Source organism: Puma concolor, chromosome A1 (assembly GCF_028749965.1).
Source record: "Puma concolor isolate L17-30 chromosome A1, mPumCon1.1.hap2, whole genome shotgun sequence".
Lineage (NCBI taxonomy): Eukaryota > Metazoa > Chordata > Mammalia > Carnivora > Felidae > Puma > Puma concolor.
Window position 1 is genome coordinate 216,637,283 of NC_141667.1, and position 21,287 is coordinate 216,658,569.

At 37.7% G+C, this 21,287-nt stretch overlaps 1 protein-coding gene across 1 annotated transcript in view; it reads left to right on the forward strand.

Moving 5' to 3' along the window:
- The window catches only part of GTF2F2 (general transcription factor IIF subunit 2), a 158,301-nt gene that overhangs the window by 116,192 nt on the left and 20,822 nt on the right, over positions 1–21,287 (forward strand). The window contains exon 6 of the mRNA XM_025924322.2: positions 13,256–13,355. Coding sequence (XP_025780107.1) covers positions 13,256–13,355 — 100 coding nt within the window. The remainder of the gene's footprint in view (positions 1–13,255; positions 13,356–21,287) is intronic.

The following is a 21,287-nucleotide window of genomic DNA, read 5'->3' on the forward strand; positions in this document are numbered from 1 at the left end:
CCCTTTTCCTGTATGCAAGTGTGTTGTCTTTGTACTGAGACCAGTTATAAAAATCCTAGGTATAAATTGAACCGGGTGGTATTTTATGTATTTAGAAAAACCAGATTAAAACATTTCTATAATGCTTTCCTCCCTCTATTAATAGCAAGAAAAAATTTGTGTTATACTCATAAAATGATAGACTCGGTTCTTAGTAAATCTGTCCATCGGTTTTATGTAAAAGAAAATTTGCATTATGGACAGGGAACTTTCTGTCTGTTGTAGAATTCCCCACCAAATAATACCAAACCCGAATCCTATTTATCAGTCAGTGGATAAGCAGTTTGGGGAGCTTTCAAAATAGTAGATGGAGTTGAATGTCTACTGAGAGGACTGGCAACATGAACAGATAAAGTTGTGAAAAGAGAAAATCTTAGTATAATAATTATTCCCAGCACTTTATCAAAATGGTGAACATAAAAGCGTTATTAGTTTTTGTTATGAAACGGAGTTGCTTTTATTATATTAATGGCAATTTCTAACAATTTTTCTTTTAGTTTTTTGTCTTTTTTTTTTTTTTTTAATATACAGGCCTCTGTAACGACTGCCTTTTTTTTTTTTTTTTTTTTTTTAAAGCTTATTCATTTTAAAAGAGAGAGCACACACATGTGCGTGAGCGGGGGTATGGGCAGAGGTTGGCGGGGAGAGAAGCCCAAGCAGGCTTCATGCTGTCTGCACAGACCCTAATGCAGGGCTCAATCTCCTAAACCATGAGATCATGACCTGAGCTGAAATCAAGAGTTGGAGGCTTAACCATCTGAGCCACCCAGGTGCCCCTTTCTTTTAGTTTTTAAAGAATTTTATCCACAAAAGTAAAACCTATGTGAGACTTGAAGCTCTTAAAATCACACTGCAGTCTTAAACTAATAAATACATTTCAGTCTTTAATGAAAAGAGAGAACTTTTGCATCCTATTAAATACTTTCTTTTTAAATATTTTCAATCAAGATGTGTATGATGTGGAGCGCCTGGGTGGCTCAGTCAGTTAAGCATCCGACTTCAGCTCAGGTCATGGTCTCACGGTTTGTGAGTTCAAGCCCCGCATCAGGCTCTCTGCTGACAGCTCAGAGTCTGGAGCCTGCTTGGATTCTGTGTCTCCCTCTCTTCCTCTGCCTCTCCCCCGCTCATGCCGTGACTCTGTCTCTCAAAAATGAATAAATGTTGAAAAAAAAAAAGACGTGTATGATGTGATTCGAGAATATTCAAGGGCTTGGCAGTTCCCTAGTATATCACACTGAACTGCCATGGTGACTGCTTGGCCTACAGCTCTCTCATCTAGTCATTCCTCTGAGTCATTCAACTCTGTACGTGGGGAATCTGCAGGGAAGCAGAAGGCTGAAGTCCGTTACTTAGCTGGTAGGGGGAGCCTTTAAGCAGCAGGACTCTCTAGAACTAGTACTTAAGCAAAACTCATGTTCTGTTTTCCTAAGTAATCTGGGAGAAGAAATAGATGGTGAAACCAAGTTGCACGAGTAAAATGGTGGTGTCAGGAAGATTGCTAAATGCTAAATTAACCCACTGCATGCACAGAAGTGTATGAGGGTCATTATAGGTAAGTGTTGGGCACAGCATTCTTTCCGATATGAAAATCTAAACGAATCCTTAGGGGTTACAGGGTAGAAAGGGGCCTAAGTGTTATTGCTTAATATTTCCTGAGGCATTTGCCTATTTGGTCATTGGGGTAAAATAATGTATTTGAAATAATAATGTCTAGATAAAAGACAGAGAGAAAACCAACTAAAAAGGTCAAGGAGGAAAAACAGGGACACTAGCCAAAGTAAAATAGACACAATGAAGGGAAGGTGAGGAATAAAAGTTACTCCATGCATTTGTACCCACCTTGCAGTTTTTCTAAAGATGGCCCTGTCCTCTGGGAAGAAAATTATAAAACCTCCTTGAATCATATTTTAATATGATGAGGAAGACAGGGAAAGATAATTTTTGAGACTTAGTTTAAGAATGGTTATGAATTTTCTGTATAACTTAAAGCGATGTTCTGCTCAAATGTAGTTTTCTACTTTTGTTCAACTTAGATACATGTTCTAGTCACTACTGGTTGGAAGTCATATATGAGACATTGATTTGAGTGCCCTAAAGATGAAATCCAAAAATATTTGACTACATCTAATAATTCAGTGAATCTTAATAGTTTTTTCTTAATGTTTTTATTTATTTTTGAGAGAGAGACAAAGCATGAGCAGGGGCGGGGCAGAGAGAGAGAGAGGGAGACACAGAATCTGAAGCAGGCTCCAGGCTCTGAGCTGTCAGCACAGAGCCCGACTGAGGACTTGAACTCACGGACTGTGAGATCATGACCTGAGCTGAAGTCGGACACTTAACCAACTGAACCACCCAGGCGCCCCTAATTCAGTGAATTTTAAAAATCAGATGCATAGTTACCCAAAACTGTAAGCTACAATATTTTTATGTCTTTTGATGCTGTGGTTAGGTGATAATTATTTTTTTATTTTTTTATTTTTATTTTTCAAACGTTTATTTATTTTGAGAGAGAGAGAAAGAGAGAAAGAATCCCAAGCAGGCTCTGTGCTGTCAGCTCAGAGCCAGATGCAGGGCTCAAACTCAGGAAGCATGAGATCATGACCTGAGCTGAAGCCAAGAGTCAGATACTTAACCGACTGAGCCACCCAAGCACTCCTAATTAGTTTTTTTAATTAGCACTTCTGTGAGCATTACATATGTTACCTGCAGCCGAATGGCATTTAGGAAGAAATTTTCTTATCCTTGAAAACATCAGAGGAGATCAAAGAAAGTGCTTTTAATCTGATGTAGCCAAATGTCTCCTATTAGAATAAATAAAGGATAAACACAGATTCCCTAAGTCTTGGCTTTAAATTCAAATTGGTAAATCAGATAATTATTAAAAGTTGTCTTCAAATAACTCCCATACATTTCTGTTCAGTGTAGTTACTTGAGTAATAACAGTAATTACAATAATAGCTACCATGTACTGAATGCATACTGTGGAATGGCTATTCGAAGTGTTTTGTAAAGATTATCTCCCTTATTTCTGTTGTTATAATCCTCAGTTTTTCCCCACAAAGTCACAAAGGTGTCAAAGAGGTTGACTAACTTGTCCTAGGTCAGACCTGGTGGTAGGACTAGAACTTAAAATTGGAGTCTGGTTTCAGATCTTACCATATCATGCATGGTATGGTACATTCTTTTTAGGCTAAGCATTGTTCAAGGTCTTGCAAATGCCAAAGATTTGATTTTATTCTCAAATTTTTTTTTAATGCAAGATATTTGTATGAATCTGAATACAAAAGATAGTTCTTTGTTGCTCTTTTGAATATTGAGTTATAAATATTAGTGGACCTTTTGATAGATAAGCTTTTGACCACACCCCTGGGAACTGTACCAAATTATTTAGGCTTTTTACTTTCACTCGAGTTGGAAGAAGGGAAAAACAATGAAAAGTTTTGGGTTTTTTAAATGTTTATTTATTTTGAGAGAGAGAAAGAGAGAGATGCAGAGAGAGGGGGAGAGAGAAAATTGCAAGCTGGCTGCACGCTATCAGCACAGAGCCCAGTGTAGGGCTCCATCCCACAAACCATGACATGAGACCTGAGCCAAGATCAAGAGTTGGATGCTTAACCAACTGAGCCACCCAAACGCCCCTAAAATGAAAAGTTCTTTTTAAAAAAAAAAAAGGGGGGCGCCTGGGTGGCGCAGTCAGTTAAGCGTCCGACTTCAGCCAGGTCACAATCTCGCGGTCTGTGAGTTCGAGCCCCGCGTCAGGCTCTGGGCTGATGGCTCAGAGCCTGGAGCCTGTTTCAAATTCTGTGTCTCCCTCTCTCTCTGCCCCTGCCCCGTTCATGCTCTGTCTCTCTCTGTCCCAAAAAAATAAATAAATGTTAAAAAAATAAATAAATAAATAAATAAAATTTTTTTTTAATGTTTATTTATTTCTGAGATAGAGACAGAGCATGAGCAGGGGAGTGGCAGAGAGAGAGGGAGACACAGAATCCGGAGCAGGCAGCATAGAGTCCAACGTGGGGCTCGAACTCACAAACCGTGAGATCATGACCTGAGCTGAAGTCGGTCACTCAACCGACTGAGCCACCCAGGCGCCCCTAAAATGAAAAGTTCTTAAAGAATGAAGTAGAATTATTTTTGTCACTCACCATCCATTGAAGTTTAGGATAATTTCACTTCTACCATAGGAAGAGTAGCTAGTTTTTGATCTTGTATTGAGAAGTAATAAATGGTCCCTGCTTAGGTAACCTTTTCTTTTCCCCTCATATATTTCTACTTTTTGCCTGTACTAAAATAGTGACTAGAGTATATGATTAAAAGGAAAAGTATAAGCAGGGGCACCTGGGTGGCTCAGTCAGTTAAGCTCTGACTTTGGCTCGGGTCATGATCTTGTGGCTCGTGGGTTCAGGCCGTGCATCGGGCTCTGTGCTGAGAGCATGGAGCCTGGAGCCTGCTTTGGGTTCTGTGTCTCCGTCTCTCTGCCCCTCCCCCACTCGCACTCTGTGTGTGTCTTTCTCTCAAAAATAAATAATCATTAAAAAAAAAATGTAAGTAGCAGAGGATTTCTCCCAATAAAAGCTATCCTCCCTTCTGTCCCCTCTTTCCTTTCTGCCTGCTTCCTGCTTCCCCATCACATGCTTAAATTGAAATCCAAACTTTCCAAGGTGAAAAGAAATTTACTTTCATGAGATGGTATTAAAAAAGCATGCCTAGGGGCGCCTGGGTGGCTCAGTCGGTTAAGCGGCCGACTTCAGCTCAGGTCACGATCTCACGGTCCATGAGTTCGAGCCCCGCGTCGGGCTCTGGGCTGATGGCTGGGAGCCTGGAGCCTGCTTCCAATTCTGTGTCTCCCTCTCTCTCTGCCCCTCCCCCGTTCATGCTCTGTCTCTGTCTCAAAAATAAATAAAACGTTAAAAAAAAATTAAAAAAAAAAAAGCATGCCTAACTTAGACTAAAGGAAAAAAAATTATAATGGATAAGTTGCAAGTGACCATAATTTATAATTATTTGAACAAAATCTTCAAGCAATGCAAACCTTAGACATCCTATTGTTTTCTAGACTCATAAGAAGTTGTTGTTGTTGTTGTTGTTGTTGTTGTTGTTGTTGTTGTTGTTGTGTGCGCTGTCTTCCTGGCCCCCTTCCTAAAACAGTTTGGGTGTCTTTTGTACTTGCATTCAACCAGAGCTCTGGTGACTTAGAAGTAATGCTACTGCTTAAGTTAAAGGTATCCCCTGGATGAACTTGCCTTCAAGTTTAAGATAATAAATATATTACATAAGGAAAGAATATGAAAGGATAAACTATGTAAGATAGTGGAAATGTTTTGGCAGGAGGCAAGATATTTATATTTTGGACTGTCGAGTGGAGATTTTGTACTGTTTAGCAGCAATAGATACTCTCTGAAATGCTGGTGACACACTCTTCCTGGAGCAGTGAAAATTTGATAATAGATTGACAGTCTTGTAGTGTTTCAGTGAAAAATAGAAATTAGGCAGTAATTTAGAAAACAAGAGGGGCGCCTGGGTGGCGCAGTCGGTTAAGCGTCCGACTTCAGCCAGGTTACGATCTCGCGGTCCGTGAGTTCGAGCCCCGCGTCAGGCTCTGGGCTGATGGCTCAGAGCCTGGAGCCTGTTTCCGATTCTGTGTCTCCCTCTCTCTCTGCCCCTCCCCCGTTCATGCTCTGTCTCTCTCTGTCCCAAAAATAAATAAATGTTGAAAAAAAAAAAATTAAAAAAAAAAAAAAAAAAAGAAAACAAGAACAAGACCCTTACAAAATGTCTTCATTACACTAACAGTCGTTTATTTTACCTTACTCAACACATACCAAAAGCTTGTCAGTGACTGTTGTTTCTAACCAGAATCTAGGAGAAAACAAAGTCCAAGTGTGAGTCATCATTCCTTGAGGCGTGTAGGCCCCTTCTGAGTACCTTGCTAGCTAATGTAATGGACATATTTTGGGACATAGGATATTTTCTCAAATAGCTATAAACATTTTAGATTGGGACAGTATATGCTTATCAACTCAAAAAGACATCTGGGTTGTTTCATTATATTTAAGATGTAATTGTGATACAGGTGAAGAGCCCTGGACAAGGTATCATACATTCCCCCCTACCCCCCGCCCTGCTTCTGACAAACTGTATGATCATGGGTAAGTCACCATTATGCTGGGACTTTAATTAGCGATTTGAATTCTTTTCTCGTGTAAAAGAATTCAACTCAGTGTTAAGCATGTCATTTAGCAGGAGCGGTTAGGTTGAATCATATGAAATTGCTAGTTTTATAAAGAGCCGAAAACTGTCTAATTTCTGTATTGTTTAGGAGATATTTTTCGATTGTTAGTCTGCTTACTGGCTGGAATGCACTCCCTTAGCAACAATCTAGGAGAGCATCTCAGCCAGCTCACGGATTCTCCTTAGGATAGGGGCGTGGGATTGGAGGTGGAGGGAATGGCTGGTCCTTCAACAAAACTGGTGTCTTTATGCAAGTGGTTATTACTTGTGTCATGACTTTCTGGCTTCTAGTAAAGAATTCTTAATTCTTTGCTGCTGCTTTGCTTCCAAAAAGCAAACAAAACCCCTGGGATATAGATGTTTGAGGGCTGCTAACTAGTGGCCTGGTAGAGCTAGTATATGTGTTTTTTGGTATTGAGAGTTTTGTTTTCGTTTGGGGAGGGGAAGGGTTTGCCCTTTATAAAAATTGAATTAGTTGGCACTGTTTAATAAATGCTTTCACTTAAAAATCTGACTGCGTTTTCTTGAGTAATTGGAAGATCTGGTAATACTCTGCTTGTATTCCTACAGACTAACAAGTAAGTGCTAAGGACTTACTGCCCACTGAGGATGGAGCATGTGCTCTATTTCCAGTTCACCACAGCCCCTAGCTCTCACTGGTGCTTCCTACTCCACTGGACAAGCTCCTGTAGAGATTTGACTTTGTGATTCTCCAGTTGAACTTTCTGCCGTGATAGAAGTGTTCTGTCTCTATGTTGTCCACTATGTAGGCCAACAGCCACATGTACCTATTGAGTGCTTAAAATGTGGTTGGTGTGCCTGGGGAGCTAAGTTTTAATTTAAATTAATTTAAATAATTGTATTTTGCTAGTGGCTACTATATTAGACAGTGTAAGTAGATATGGAGTGTCTGTTTCCTACAGAGTGAAAATTAAACCTATTAAGCCTATTCTCTTAAATGTCAGATCTAAATGTTAGATATATTCCTGCAAATCTCGTGATTTGACAACCAGATTACCATTCCTGATTGAATGCAGCCTAAAACTTTTATTCTCATCTTTTATCTTCTCACTTATTATTCAACACAATTATCCTGCAGGCCTATTCTAGGCCCTAGGAACACAAGGAAGGTTTGTGTTTTCATAAAGCTTATGAATAGTAAATATTTGTAAGGGACACTTAAATTATTTAATTTCATATTTACTCTCTTTAATCCTTTGAACAGCCCTGCCAGGTAACGATATAACTCCATTACTCTGGTCCTCCAAGAAGCTCTCCCTCTCCTATTCTCAGAATATTTAAAACTTCTTATAAGTGGACTGTGTTAAATGTCACCAGAACCTTTCATATTAGTAAATCAGCTCAGTGTGCACCTGGTTATTACCTCACCTGGCCTTTCTCCCAGCCTTCTGTTTGCCTGTTCCCAAGCTGGGCTTTCTTCTGACACTTCCCTTTGGTTATCTGACTTTGGGCCAAATGTATGTGCTCTCGCTCATAGATACTTCTGGTGCTCCACTGCTATTCCTGCTTCTCCTTGCCTTGAGATCTTTCTTTCTCTCACCCTGCAAATGTCAGCCTCCTTCTCCCCCCTTAGAGGCACTGTTTACCTCTTTCACTGCTTACTTTCTCCTTTTATTTTATTTTATTAAAAAAATTTTTTTAATCTTTATTTTTGAGAGAGAGAGACAGAGTGTGAGCTGGGGAGGAACAGAGAGAGAGGGAGACACAGAATCCAAAGCAGGCTCCAGGCTCTGAGCCAACAGCAGAGTCCAATGTGGGGCTCGAACTCACAGACTGCGAGATCATGACCTGAGCCAAAGTCGTATGCTCGACCGACTGAACCACCCCGGCACCCCTTACTTTCTCCTTTTAAAAATGAAATAAAAATCTTAAAAAATACACCTCCTTTTATGAAACCTGTCATTTTAAGAATAGCCTAAGTTGCAATCAAATACAGCTGTAACACAAATGACTCCTACATTGGCAGCTGCTGGTGGAAACACTTGTTCAGTGTTTGTTTTTTTTCCTTTTTTTTTGTAGTTGTTTAATTCTACAGTTGATAACCAGATTAGCCAAGGTGGTGTTACTTAGGGTTTTCCACTTAGTCATGAAAATAGTCTGCATGTATCAAATCAAGCATTAATGTGGGATTTCTTAATGTGGTTCTTGCCCTGCATGATCTAACTGTCCAATAATGGTGTCATTTCTTCATTTGCTTAACAAATATTTATTGTTACTTTAATAAGGGAAGCACTGTACTTCCCAAGGAGAGTGAATAGAGGATCTGTTGACTAAAATTTATAGACTTCTCTTCCCCAGTCTGCCAGTGTTCATCTTTTAAATTATTTTGGAGATGCTTATGCTACTATTCTTATTTTTTGAACATGGATTTTATATTTCAGAAATACACTAAATAATGTGAAAATCGATCCCCAGCATAGTACATAAATCTATATAAAGTATAATGAAGGAGATCTTTAAGTGATTTTGATAAGGGTGATTGATTATGGACCATGATTGTAGCCTAATGACTTGTGACATTAACTTAATAGGAGTCTTTTTTTCAGTGTTGAAAAGGAGCATGTGCTCGTGTGTGTGTGTGTGAGAGAGAGAGAGAGAGAGAGATTGGGCTTGTTGCAGGCAGGTTGATGAGTGTCAAGGAGAATTACTTATTTTGAACTAAACTCAACAAAATTTTAATTAGAGATTTTATTCTGCTATCTGGCCTTTTGGGAGACTGTATAGAAGGGACTGTATACTGTGAGGGACTATAAATTAACTGCTTGAAACCTGGAGTAAAAGAAAAAAAAGGATCTGAGTTCCAGTTCTATTTTTGCATACTATGAAGAAACAGTGAGATGGAGGTGATGTAGATAAAGCTTTTAACACTGTTTCCAGTGCGTAGTAAGCGCCTTTTAGGTGTTTATTATTACTTGTTATAGTTATTACTGTTTTGTTAGTATTTCAGCTCTTAGGTCATGTGGCCTTTGACCTTTTAATTTGATGGGAAGAAGTAAGAGATAAAACTGGCTCTTTAGCTAATAATTCCAGAAAGACTAGTAATTGAGCTTTCTAAGAATGGAAGTACTATATTCAAAATTGTCCTGAAGTGGTGATAGTAATTAGCACTAATAAGTATTTTTTTAATGGTTTATATAAAACAAAAGTAAAGCAAGGCCTGCCTGCATCTAAATGATCACAGGATATGCTTTTTCTGTTACAGTTTCTTTAAAATAACACCATATTTAAAATTTTCCTGAAAAAAGTTAACACCCATTTTTTTTTAAGTCTCTAGGACATTGAAGCTCTTACTTTGCTCTCAGTCCAGCCCACAACCTCTGTGTGTACTTTGCTGTTCAGCCTTGCAAACCAAATATTTCCAAATTATGTTATTTTGTGCAAACCCAGATAAACCAAGACTTTGAAGGCATGTTGAGGTCCCTGATGTTTAATTAAGTGCATTGTTCAGTGGTGAAATGAAGTTGCAAATTGTTTCAACACTTCATGAGATAATGTTAGATGAATTTATTTATGTTAGGTAAAGAACCTGCCAACCTATTTTAAACTATTCGGGTTTATTAAAGTATTTTAAGACTTAGTTCTTTCGGGGCGCCTGGGTGGCGCAGTCGGTTAAGCGTCCGACTTCAACCAGGTCACGATCTCGCGGTCCGGGAGTTCGAGCCCCGCGTCAGGCTCTGGGCTGATGGCTGATGGCTCAGAGCCTGGAGCCTGTTTCTGATTCTGTGTCTCCCTCTCTCTCTCTGCCCCTCCCCTGTTCATGCTCTGTCTCTGTCCCAAAAATAAATAAACGTTGAAAAAAAAAATTAAAAAAAAATATGTTATATTTTCAGTGCCTAGATTAACGTTTTGAGTCTTAAATCATAAGATACCCCCTTTTTCCTTTTTTTTTTTTTTTTTTTTTTATTTTAAATTTTTTTTTTTTTTTCAACGTTTATTTATTTTTGGGACAGAGAGAGACAGAGCATGAACGGGCGAGGGGCAGAGAGAGAGGGAGACACAGAATCGGAAACAGGCTCCAGGCTCTGAGCCATCAGCCCAGAGCCCGACACGGGGCTCGAACTCACGGACCGTGAGATCGTGACCTGGCTGAAGTCGGACGCTTAACCGACTGCGCCACCCAGGCGCCCCCATAAGATACCCCCTTTTAATTAAAACCCTTGAAGTTGACATTTTAAATACATAATAGGTTAAGTTTTTATATGAGTTCTTTATTTTTAAAAAGTTAATTCACTGTTTTCCTTTCTATATTTAAGAGATGAAATACTTTGAGGATAAAAACGGCATGACCCTCTGTGGATGACAGCATTGGCTTTTAGAGCTTTTGCACTAGAATTGAAAGGAAAGTATGCCACCTGAACCTGAATCAGAATGCAGTGCCTGCAAATAAATTCAAGTGTAAGAGTATGACAGGAATAAGTTACCACTTATAAAGACACACTTACCTAAACAAACTGAAACCCCAAGGAATTTTCAAATTGTGAAGTAATGGGAACAATCATTTAATGTGGGAGGAAGGAGCTAGTACATGCCTCCCTCCTTGAATGTCTCATAAGATCAAATTATGGAGAGCAATGATTGAAACAGGGAAGACAATTTAGTGGCAGCATAACAGATAGATTACCATTTAACAGAGGCCAAACCCCTGAGAACTGATTCCGGTAAGGATAGGGCTAGGATTAGGTTTTCAGAAACAGACTGCTACTTGATTTTTTTCCCCCCCAAGGGGTAGTACATGCCTAGTTCTAACCCTTTGTAAACATCCCTACACCTGTCTTCAATCATTTTTTTTCTCTTAGTCACTTCGAGACGTCTTCTCTGCTCGGAGGAGTCATTTCCACCCAGTCTTTTTGCCTCACCTCTTTTTTTTTTTTTTTTTTTTTTTTTTAAGGTTTATTTTTGAAGGAGAGAGAGACTGAGTGTGAACAGGGGAAGGGCAGAGAGAGAGCGAGACACAGAAACCAAAGCAGGCTCCGGGCTCTAGGCTCTGAGCTGTCAGCACAGAGCCTGACATGGGACTTGAACTCAAGAGCCATGAAATCATGACCTGAGCCGAAGTTGGATGCTCACCCGACTGAGCCACTCAAGTGCCCCTTGCCTCACCTCTCAAAAGCATGAGCAGTCCTGCTCTAGTTTACCCTCAAGTGCACACACTGGGGTTAATATGTACTTCATAGCATCATGCAATCAGCTGTCATAATACCAGTCCCCTGCTCCATTTTAGTACTGCAGTTAATGAGTTATAGGTAAGCATTTGTTTAATGCTGGTCTTCCACTGTAGTAAATCTGTTCTTTACTGCAGCATTCCCAACCTCTAACCCGGCGCCTGGCAGAGATAGGCACCCAGTAAACACTTGCTGAGTGGTTGCCAGCCAGAGGCTTCTACTAAAATCTGGTCATGGCACAGCTGCATGCTGTCGGATGCAGATGTGAGACAATGTGGATAAAGCTGGAGAGATAAGCAGGGACTAGATCCCAGAGGGACATGAACTCCTATGAAGGAGCTGGTGCTTTGTCCAAGAGCAGTTGAGAGGCTACTGAAGGAATAGAAGTCCAAGTCCATCTTTGGATGGACACCCCCCTTCTAGACTTCTAGCTAGTACTTTCTTCCTGGTCCATAGAAAGTATATTTGGCTCATGAAAAGCAAAGTAACATTGTATGTATGACTTATGGTTACATATACAGTAAGTTTCTAAAGATATTTCTAGAGTACTTTTCTTATGCTTCATAAAATAATCATTTTGGGGTGCTTGAGTGGCTCAGTGGGTTAAGCATCTGACTTTTGATCTCAGCTCAGGTCTTTTTTTGTTTTTTATTTTAGAGCACGCAAGTTGGGGAGAAGGGCAGAGGGAGAGAGAAGGAATCTTAAGCAGATTCCGTGCCCAGTGCGGAGACTGACACAGGGCTTGATCCCATGACCCTGGAATCATGACCTGAGCCAAAATCATGAGTCAGATGCTCAACTGACTGAGCCACCCAGGTACCCCTCAACTCAGGTCTTGATCCCAGTGTCATGAGTTCAAGCTCCACATTGGGCTCTATGCTCCATGCTGGGATTTATAAATAACTGGTAGAATTTAAATATGTGTGTTTGAACACAGGAATTACTATATCGTATTCGGGAATCACGGTAATATCAAAACCTGTAATATTTATAACTTTTCCACTTAAAAAAGCAACTGGTATATATCTAAATTCCTCTGAGTAATTAGGTGTTACATACCTAAAACAGGCAGAAGCAAATAGATAACTTCATGCAAGAAATAAAATAATAAGAATTTTATAAAAATAGGTACTTTTTATACTGTGAGTTGTGTTTTTAAAGAGATTTTAAATGAAAATTATTTTTAGTTCCTGCTCTATTAAACAAGAGTATTTAAAGTCATATGTTTATAGCTTTTCCCAAAAGTGGTATATTGAGTTATATTTTAATTTAGATGGAGGTCTGCATTCTATACCAGTGTTGTCAAAGAGAAGTTTCTTTGATGGCGGAAATGTTCTATATCTTGCTGTCTAATAAAGCAATCATTAGACCTTAGTGTCAACATATTATCTTTCTATTTATCTTTATCTTTTATCGAGTGAATAGAATTTTGAATTAATCACTTGATTAGTTTAATGCCATATAATTAAGATAGTTCGTTTTTACAGGTAGATTTTTTTCCCCAGAAATTTAAAGCTGGTTAGTTTCTTTGGTTTTAGTAGTTAAGACTTGACTATACAGTGTAAAATTAGAAGCAAATTGTAGAATTATGAGATGGTTTATATGTTTAGCCTATGTTCAGGTTTCTGCATTATTGTCATACACATTCAGTGTGTTTTTGAAGTATTATATTAAGGCTTAGTACATCTTCTGAGGTTACTTTTTAATATATTAAGTATTCTTGAGTAAGAAGAATTGTAGAAATAACTCTTCAGGTTTCCCTCTAATAAATAAGTTTGTTGACAATGCCTTCTTTTTTTCAGATTGCAAATAGAAGAATCTTCCAAACCTGTAAGACTATCACAGCAACTGGACAAAGTGGTGACAACTAATTATAAGCCTGTTGCTAATCATCAATACAATGTAAGTCTTCATGTCTATCTTCATTCTGTTATATCTTTGTTCTTAAGTTTTGTAGACTCTTAGGTTTTAAAAGGACATTAGCAGTCATGTACCTGCTATTAGGTGCTTGAGTTATCTAGACTGAGGAAAGAATACGACAGTTTGGCAAACATGGAGAAGATGTTCACTGTGTATCCTAAGTTAAACAATGAGAAGAAGGCAACCACTGTTCAAAATACTCTTGATAAATTTTTCAAAGAAATAAAACACTTTATTTTTCAGTGTTTCCAATGTTTTAAATTACAGTGTACTTAATATTAATTTGATTTTTCCCACTTTTCTATACCTTTATGGGACTTTTTAATGTATCGAGAAGAAATTTTAAGTTTGCAACAATGGTAATTCCTCCCATTGATTATTAAGATTACTTTGCATAGTTTCCGGGAGCCTGGGTGGTTCAGTTGGTTAAGCGTCCAACTCTCAACTTGAGCTCAGATCATAATCTTGTGGTTTGTGGGTTCAAGCCCCGCATCAGGCTCTGTGCTGGCAGTGCGGAGCCTGCTTGGGATTCTGTCTCCCTCTCTCTCTGCCCCTCCCCTGCTTCTTCTCTCTCTCTCTCTCAAATAAAAATAAACTTTAAAATATTTTTTTAAAAAAAGATTGCTTTGCATAGTTTCAACTTTTATGGGCATTTTTATGGTCTCACACTACATGGAAAGTGAGGACTGCCTGTATATGTTTTTAAACCATTTATATTGAAGTATATCTTGTGTATACTATATATATCATGTTATGTTATGCTATGCTATGTTGTGCTATGCTATATACACACATGTAATATGCATATTGTGTACCAGGCGCTGTTCTGAGTGCTTCGTAGTAACGCATTTGGTCTTCATACCTGCCCTAGAAAGTAATTACTGCTATTGTCCTCATTTTAGTTGAAGTAACTAATACAAGCTGAGAGGTTAGCTTACTTGAGGTCACACAAGTCACTAATTAACCAGTTCAGGTGTTGAACCCAGGTAGTCTGGTTTGGGAGCCATGCTGTTAAATGTTGTTGCAGGTCATTAACAATACTAAAAGGGCTAAGGATCTTGGGTCTTGAAATACTGGAGATGTAAGGGAAAATATAATGATTTTCTGAAAATACAGTGAAGCCTAAGTTAAGGGCAGTAATACTTAACAGTTGATATCTTGTGTCCTACTTTGTTGCTTAACATTTGTCTAGATATACAGTATTTAGGAAGAAAGAATCCCTTTTTAAGACTGGCCTTAAGTATACAGATTTAGGTGTCACAGATTAGTATCTGTCAAACCACTACTTTATGATATTTGAGTTATTTTGCATGAGAGGTAGCAAATGCCTACAGAGCCAACTAGGCATCTTCAGTGAGCAGAATGCTGAAATTGAAGGTGAAATGGTAGGGACTGTGATGAACTGGAGTGCACATGCCTCTTCTTAAAGACATTCAGACTTTATAAATTGCTACACTATGTGGATTAAGTAAAGCAAGTCAAAGTTCATTTGCATCCAGCCAGGCTTTCATTTCACAGCCTCTGGTTATGCTTTAGGGGAAACGTAAATTAAAAGAAGAGAACAGGCTGAATCAGTGTCTGATAATCCAAGAGGGATATTTTATGTTGTCTCTTGATTGAGACACGTAAATAAAAGTCTACTTTTCTGGCTTCTTCTTTATCACAGTAAGGACAACAAAAGACCATACTTTCCATAAGCTATAAGGAGATCTAACCTTTCTGGAGAGAAGTTTGATAATTTGTGTAAAAGGATATATTGTGTATAAAGGATATATCCTTTCACCCAGCAGTCTTGTATCTAAGGATGTATCATAGAAACCCAAAGCTAGATATACAGTAGTGTTTCTCTCTATTGTTTAAGACAGGCAAAGATTGGAAACCAGTGTCCAAACTTAAGATTAAATACTTTAACAGTTGTTATTTTTGGACACTGCGTAGGAGCTAGAATGATTTTATTCTAATTTTCTTCTGTATAAAGTCTTTTTGATTGTTGGAATCATCATAATGAGTGTGAATTGATTGAATTGTTAGAGTGGGCAGTAAAGCTTTCCATTGGAATAAAGGAAAGTAAGAAAGCTAGGAAGGAGTGTTAGTACCTAGCCATGATGATCTCCTACCAAAAGAAAAATCAATCAGAGCTGGCATTTTGCTAGTATCAAAGTTCATATTCTTAGCAGCATTGGCACTATATCCACCTGGTAGGTATAGAAGACATATTCCTAATTTCATGTTTTTAGGGTGTTTTTATATTATTTTCTTTTTAGTACAAGTATGAATACATTGTATTCTGAACTTCTTATTGGGACATAATGATAAAAAACATCTACCTTAAGACTTTTTAACATTAAGTGGCAGTTCATGGTGTCAACCTTCATTAAGGTTGTCATAGCATTGGTGAGTCATTGTACTAATGTAGTTATAGTAATGAGCCATATAGTAATCTTTGGAAAGATTTTGTTCATATAAAAATAAAGATTGACTATAATCTATCACATTGCATTATTTGAATATTTAGTAATTCTTTTCCCCCATGGGAGTATATCAGATTGAATGGAGGCACCTATGTAGATTTTAAAAACATCCTCAGTATTATAGTATAAGATCAACTATAGGAGTATAAAGCTTTTGTCGGGCACCTGTCAGTCAGTAAAGCGTCTGACTCTTGCTTTTTGGCTCAGGTCATGATCTCACCATTTGTGAGATTGAGCCCGTAATGGGGCTCTGTGCTAACAGCTCAGAGGCTGCTTGGGATTCTCTGTCCCTCTCTCGCTGCCCGTCTCCCCTACTTGTGCTCTGTCTCTCAAAATAAATAAATAAACTTGAAAGAGTGTAAAGCTTTTGTTATTTTTATTAGAAGGAGACTTTGACTTTTTAGAAGATTGAGAAATATTAACATAATTCAATAAGAATGACTTAGAGGGTATATAATCAAGACATTCAATAAAAATTTTAAATTCAGTATAATGTTGAAATGTTTTCAAACATTTCCAGCATAGTGAACTACATAAACATGAAGTCTGGTATTTCATTGTAACAGTTGAGGATCTTTGAATAAAATTTTTTTTTTTTTAATTTTTTTTTTTTCAACGTTTATTTATTTTTGGGACAGAGAGAGACAGAGCATGAACGGGGGAGGGGCAGAGAGAGAGGGAGACACAGAATCGGAAACAGGCTCCAGGCTCTGAGCCATCAGCCCAGAGCCTGACGCGGGGCTCGAACTCACGGACCGCGAGATCGTGACCTGGCTGAAGTCGGACGCTTAACCGACTGCGCCACCCAGGCGCCCCTGAATAAAATTTTAAAGATAAACGTAAGGAAAAAATTTTCTACAAAACTGAAAAAGAGGTTGGAAAATGACATAGATATTTTTAAAACTATATTACTGCATTTGATCAGAAAAAACCCACCTTGCATTTACCCCTGGAACCTTTTCCACCCACCTATGGCATATAGATAAATTTACAAATACAGTTGACTTTTGAACAATGTGGGGATTAGGGGCACTGACTTCTCCCCCCACCTCACCCTCCACACTCAAATCCATGTATAACTTTTGACTCCCCAAAAACTCAACCTACTGTTTATTGGAAGCCTTCCTGATCATATAAACAGTCAATTAACACATATTTTGAATGTTATATGTATTATACACTATATTCTTACAATAAAGTAAGCCAGACAAAGGAAAATGTTATTATGAAAATAGTTTCTCTTTTATAAGGAAGAGAAATACATTTACAGTATTGTATTTATTGAAAACATCCATGTAGTCTGAACCTGGTCAACTGTATGTAGAACACATATGTAATCATTTCCAATTTTTTTTTAAATATAATTTATTTTCAAGTTGGCTAACATACAGTATATACAGTGTGCTCTCAGTTTTGGGCGTAGATTCCCATCATTTCCAAATATTTGAGCTCCCACTTTGTACATGGAGCTATTCTAAGCATTAAATTCAAATTTATTTCTTTAGTTCACAAACTATCTGGGATATAATATCTACCATACTTGCCATTCAGGAAGCATTTATTGAGCCAAAAAGAATATATGATTAGAATTATAATTTAGAATGTTCCTTCCTTGAAAGACTTGGCCCTGAGAACTCTTGCCTTACCTGTAAGGTATGACTTATTAGGTTTCACTATAAGTGGTTTTCTTGTACCTTACATCTTCATTACATTTCTGAAACTTGAAACCAGTTCATGTGGGTCAACATTTTTCAAAGTTTTGAAACACCAATTTTGTGAGAGTCTTCTGTGGAAAAAAAAAAGAGTTGTGTAAAATGATTCTGTGTTAAAAGAACTTGTAGATTCTGATTATGTTATCTTCTTCAAAATGGACACTGTAATATATTAAAATTAGGGACCTTGGAATTGGTTTAAGTCTATATTTTGTATGCATTTGAACATTAAATTTACCTTCCCCCATCCTCTGAAGTGTTTGTAAAAGCAAACTTTGGGAAATAATGGCTTGTCAAAGTAGGATTTACGGGAGGGCCCATTGAGTGAGGGGAGAAATATTGGAGCTTGTATTTATCTTGTTTTTCATGTAATAAAGGAAAGAAATTGAGCTTTAGAAATACTGTGGATTGACCCTAGCACCCTCACACAGTCCCTGTGCTAGTCATTTTTCAGCAGAAGAGTAGGAATTTTATAACACTGATGGTTTGACAGTGGTACTTCCAAGCACCTCACATTTTCATTTGCTTTCAGCTTTCTAGGGTTGGTGCTAAATTCAGAGGTTTAGATTATAGTACCTATTATTAGTTAAACTCAGTCTTAAAAAATGAACAAATGCTTTTAAAGTTACCTGTAAAGATAATATACTAATAAAGCACATATATGTGAACAAGAAAGTGGAAAAACTGATGCTTCTATCTAAAATGACCTCTTTATCAGTCACTGTGTGAGGTAGAAACAATGATGATGTAATCTGACGTGACAAGAACTTGGCCCTGGAATTCCAAAAAGGAAATTAGCAGTATCATTTTAAATGTGACTTGTCATCCCTGTCTTCAGTGATGATTCAGTTCGTGTCTATCACGGAAACAAAAACAACTCCAGATATTCCAGCAGGAAGGGATTTAACGTGGGGAATTGGTTACAGATGGTTTACCAAGACAACGTGGAAGGGCTGGAGTTGGAAAAGGGGGAGGGGCGTCGGTTACCAGAGACGAGGAAGCTGCTGCTGCTGGAGGTGTACAAAACGCACACAAAAAAGCAAAAATCTCCCCTCCTCCTCCTTTCATTCTCCCATTGGCAGGGCCCCAGCTGGAAACCAGCTGGCAGGGGACTCTTGGAAGTGTAACCCATAGGTCCCCTGCTGCCACCACCCCTGAGGCCTGGGGCTGAAGGCTTGTTGAAGATAGCTGACATAGTGATCCTTACCTTTGTGTGTGTATTGGACCTTAAGTTGTATTAGCTATTGCTGGTACAAAGCTACTATTTAAAAGAAAAAACAAGTATAATTTGGAATTCACCTAAAAACAAGCATCCAGAATGTGAAGACTGAATAGTATATTTTCAGAACAAAACCAAAATGTATTTTACAATTTTGACAAATTAAAGCTTACTCTTAAAATAATGCTTGTTTTTATTTCATGTCCTTAAGTTTTTTTATTTGTGTATGCTTTAAAATATCCATGCATACTAATATAATAGTACATTTTACAATTTACAGATTGACATACATAGAATGAGTTGATATGTTAGATTCCTTCCAGCTCCCTCCATCTCTGCAAGTAAGGATGCTTCTGTATGTGGTTTCGTTGGCTTTGTGGACATCATCTAGCATGTGTAAATTTCACAGCCTTCTCACATGTAGTCTACACTTTTCGGCCCTTTCTCATAAGGAATTCTGTCTTCTGTTGTCTAGATAATAGTTCTCAGTGCTAGCTGTACACTAGAATCCCCTGGGAAGCTTTTTAAAAAGAAAAATACCTCCAGAGATTGATTTTAATTGATCTACGGTGGAGGCCAACTATCTTAAAATTTTTCAGGTTTCCTTGGTAATTGTAGCATGCAGCCACCAACTCAAAGAGACAGGAACTTCATAGTTTTGTCTGCCATCTATCCTGTTGGGGGTAGGGCCAAAAATAATACCTGAGAGGAGACCAGGAAGTCTCTTTCCAGCAAACCTAAGGTTTTTAAAAAGAATTAATATTTTCTTGTCTTTATCATCCTCTCTGGCCCCCAGCTTCAAAAAATATTTTTCTTTCCCTTCTTTTTCTCGGCGACAACTCTTGGTCAGAAAGTGATAGAAAATTAGAAAAACTTAACTAGAGAATCATTGTTGGAGGGAGTTGAATGATTACATAAGATTTTGAGGTCAATCCCCAGGAACTAGGAAGAAAATTTATTTTTATGCACATTCTGTTTCCTTCAGTGTGGCAACTAACTGTGTTACGGTTGTTGGGTTTGTTTTTGTTGTAGTGGTTTTGGTTTTTTAGTTTTATGTATAAATTTGGAATTTCGCTAAATGAATAATAGATAATTGTAGGACCGTATCATAAAGGCTTATCAGCAGTATTTGCCTAGTATTAGTATAAGTATGCTACATGCTTTGTCCATTTGAATTTGCATACCAAGAACTCACGGACTCTAAAGAATTAATTTCCTCCCAAGAGATAAAAACACACTCTGCAAAAATAGAAGCATTAGGGGTGAGGAGGATCTTTGTAAGAATTTAAATGCAAACCATGATATTCAAGGCTGTCATGCTCACTTCAAAAGTTAAAAGCTTCCACAAAGACTGCCTTGACAAATCAGTCAAAGTATTTCTGCAAACAACAATCTAGAAATTTACAGACATCTGTATTATAGTATTTTAATTGGCAGTGGGTGGCTTTTATAATTGTTGTCAGTGATTAAGGTTTCAGTAATGATGGTTGAGTATCTCTATACCATACCACAATGGATTTTCTACACGTGGTTGCATTTTAGTCTTGAATAATTTGTTTTCTGTTGTGAAAGAAAAATTGTGTATAATAGATTTGTTTGGATTATAAAATGTTCAGTTGGAGACTAAGTTTAAAGTCCTTTATGAATTGACATTTATTTCCATACAGCTGGTTGTGCATTGATCTATGGCCACTGGAGCAGATATAATATCGGTAATTAAAACGCACATAATAGCCATTTCTGGTCCAGTAACTATCCCACCAGTATATTGTGGTGGCTGCTAACAAGTTAGATATGCGACTGTTTTGAGTGTCACCATTTTCTTACAGTGCCAGTGTGCCAGTATAAAACAAAATGCCCAAAGAGAAAAGAGCTAAAAAGAGAAGAAATAACATTATGTTAACATTGTAGTCTTCTCCTTAATAGACTAGTTCATATCATTTGTTGTTTATTTGTAGAATTAATTTTATCTGTACAACATACAACATTGTGAGTACTACAATATTAAGATTGCCATTTCTGTGCTGTTCAGTTTTAAAAAGAAAAGTTACCTCAGGACCTTAGTTTTGTCCTGGGTATAAGGTTAGTCATTAATAACTTAATGACCATGGAAATCATTTCAGTCCCTTTTTATAATTTTACATACATCCCCTGGAACTACGTGCTACCACAGAGTAAAATTTAGATTATAAGCCTGTCTTGGAAATTACCAAGCAGAGATTTAACTAATGCTATAGTACAAAAATTTTGTTTCAAAACAGTCTTTTTCTATAAGTTATCCCACAGTACAGACCCTGAGGACATTAAAGGCATGTTCTGTTTTGCTTTTTGTGTTTAAATAAATTAAATTTCTGTTATTTTAGTTTCTCTGATAAGGATTAATATTGCCAATTTGTTGCTGTTATTATTTTATATGCCTGGGTTCTCAGATTGCAATTTTAAGTGTTTTTATTTCACTAAAGTTCGGTTGCACTGCCCATAGATACTGAGCCATCAATAGACACCATTAACA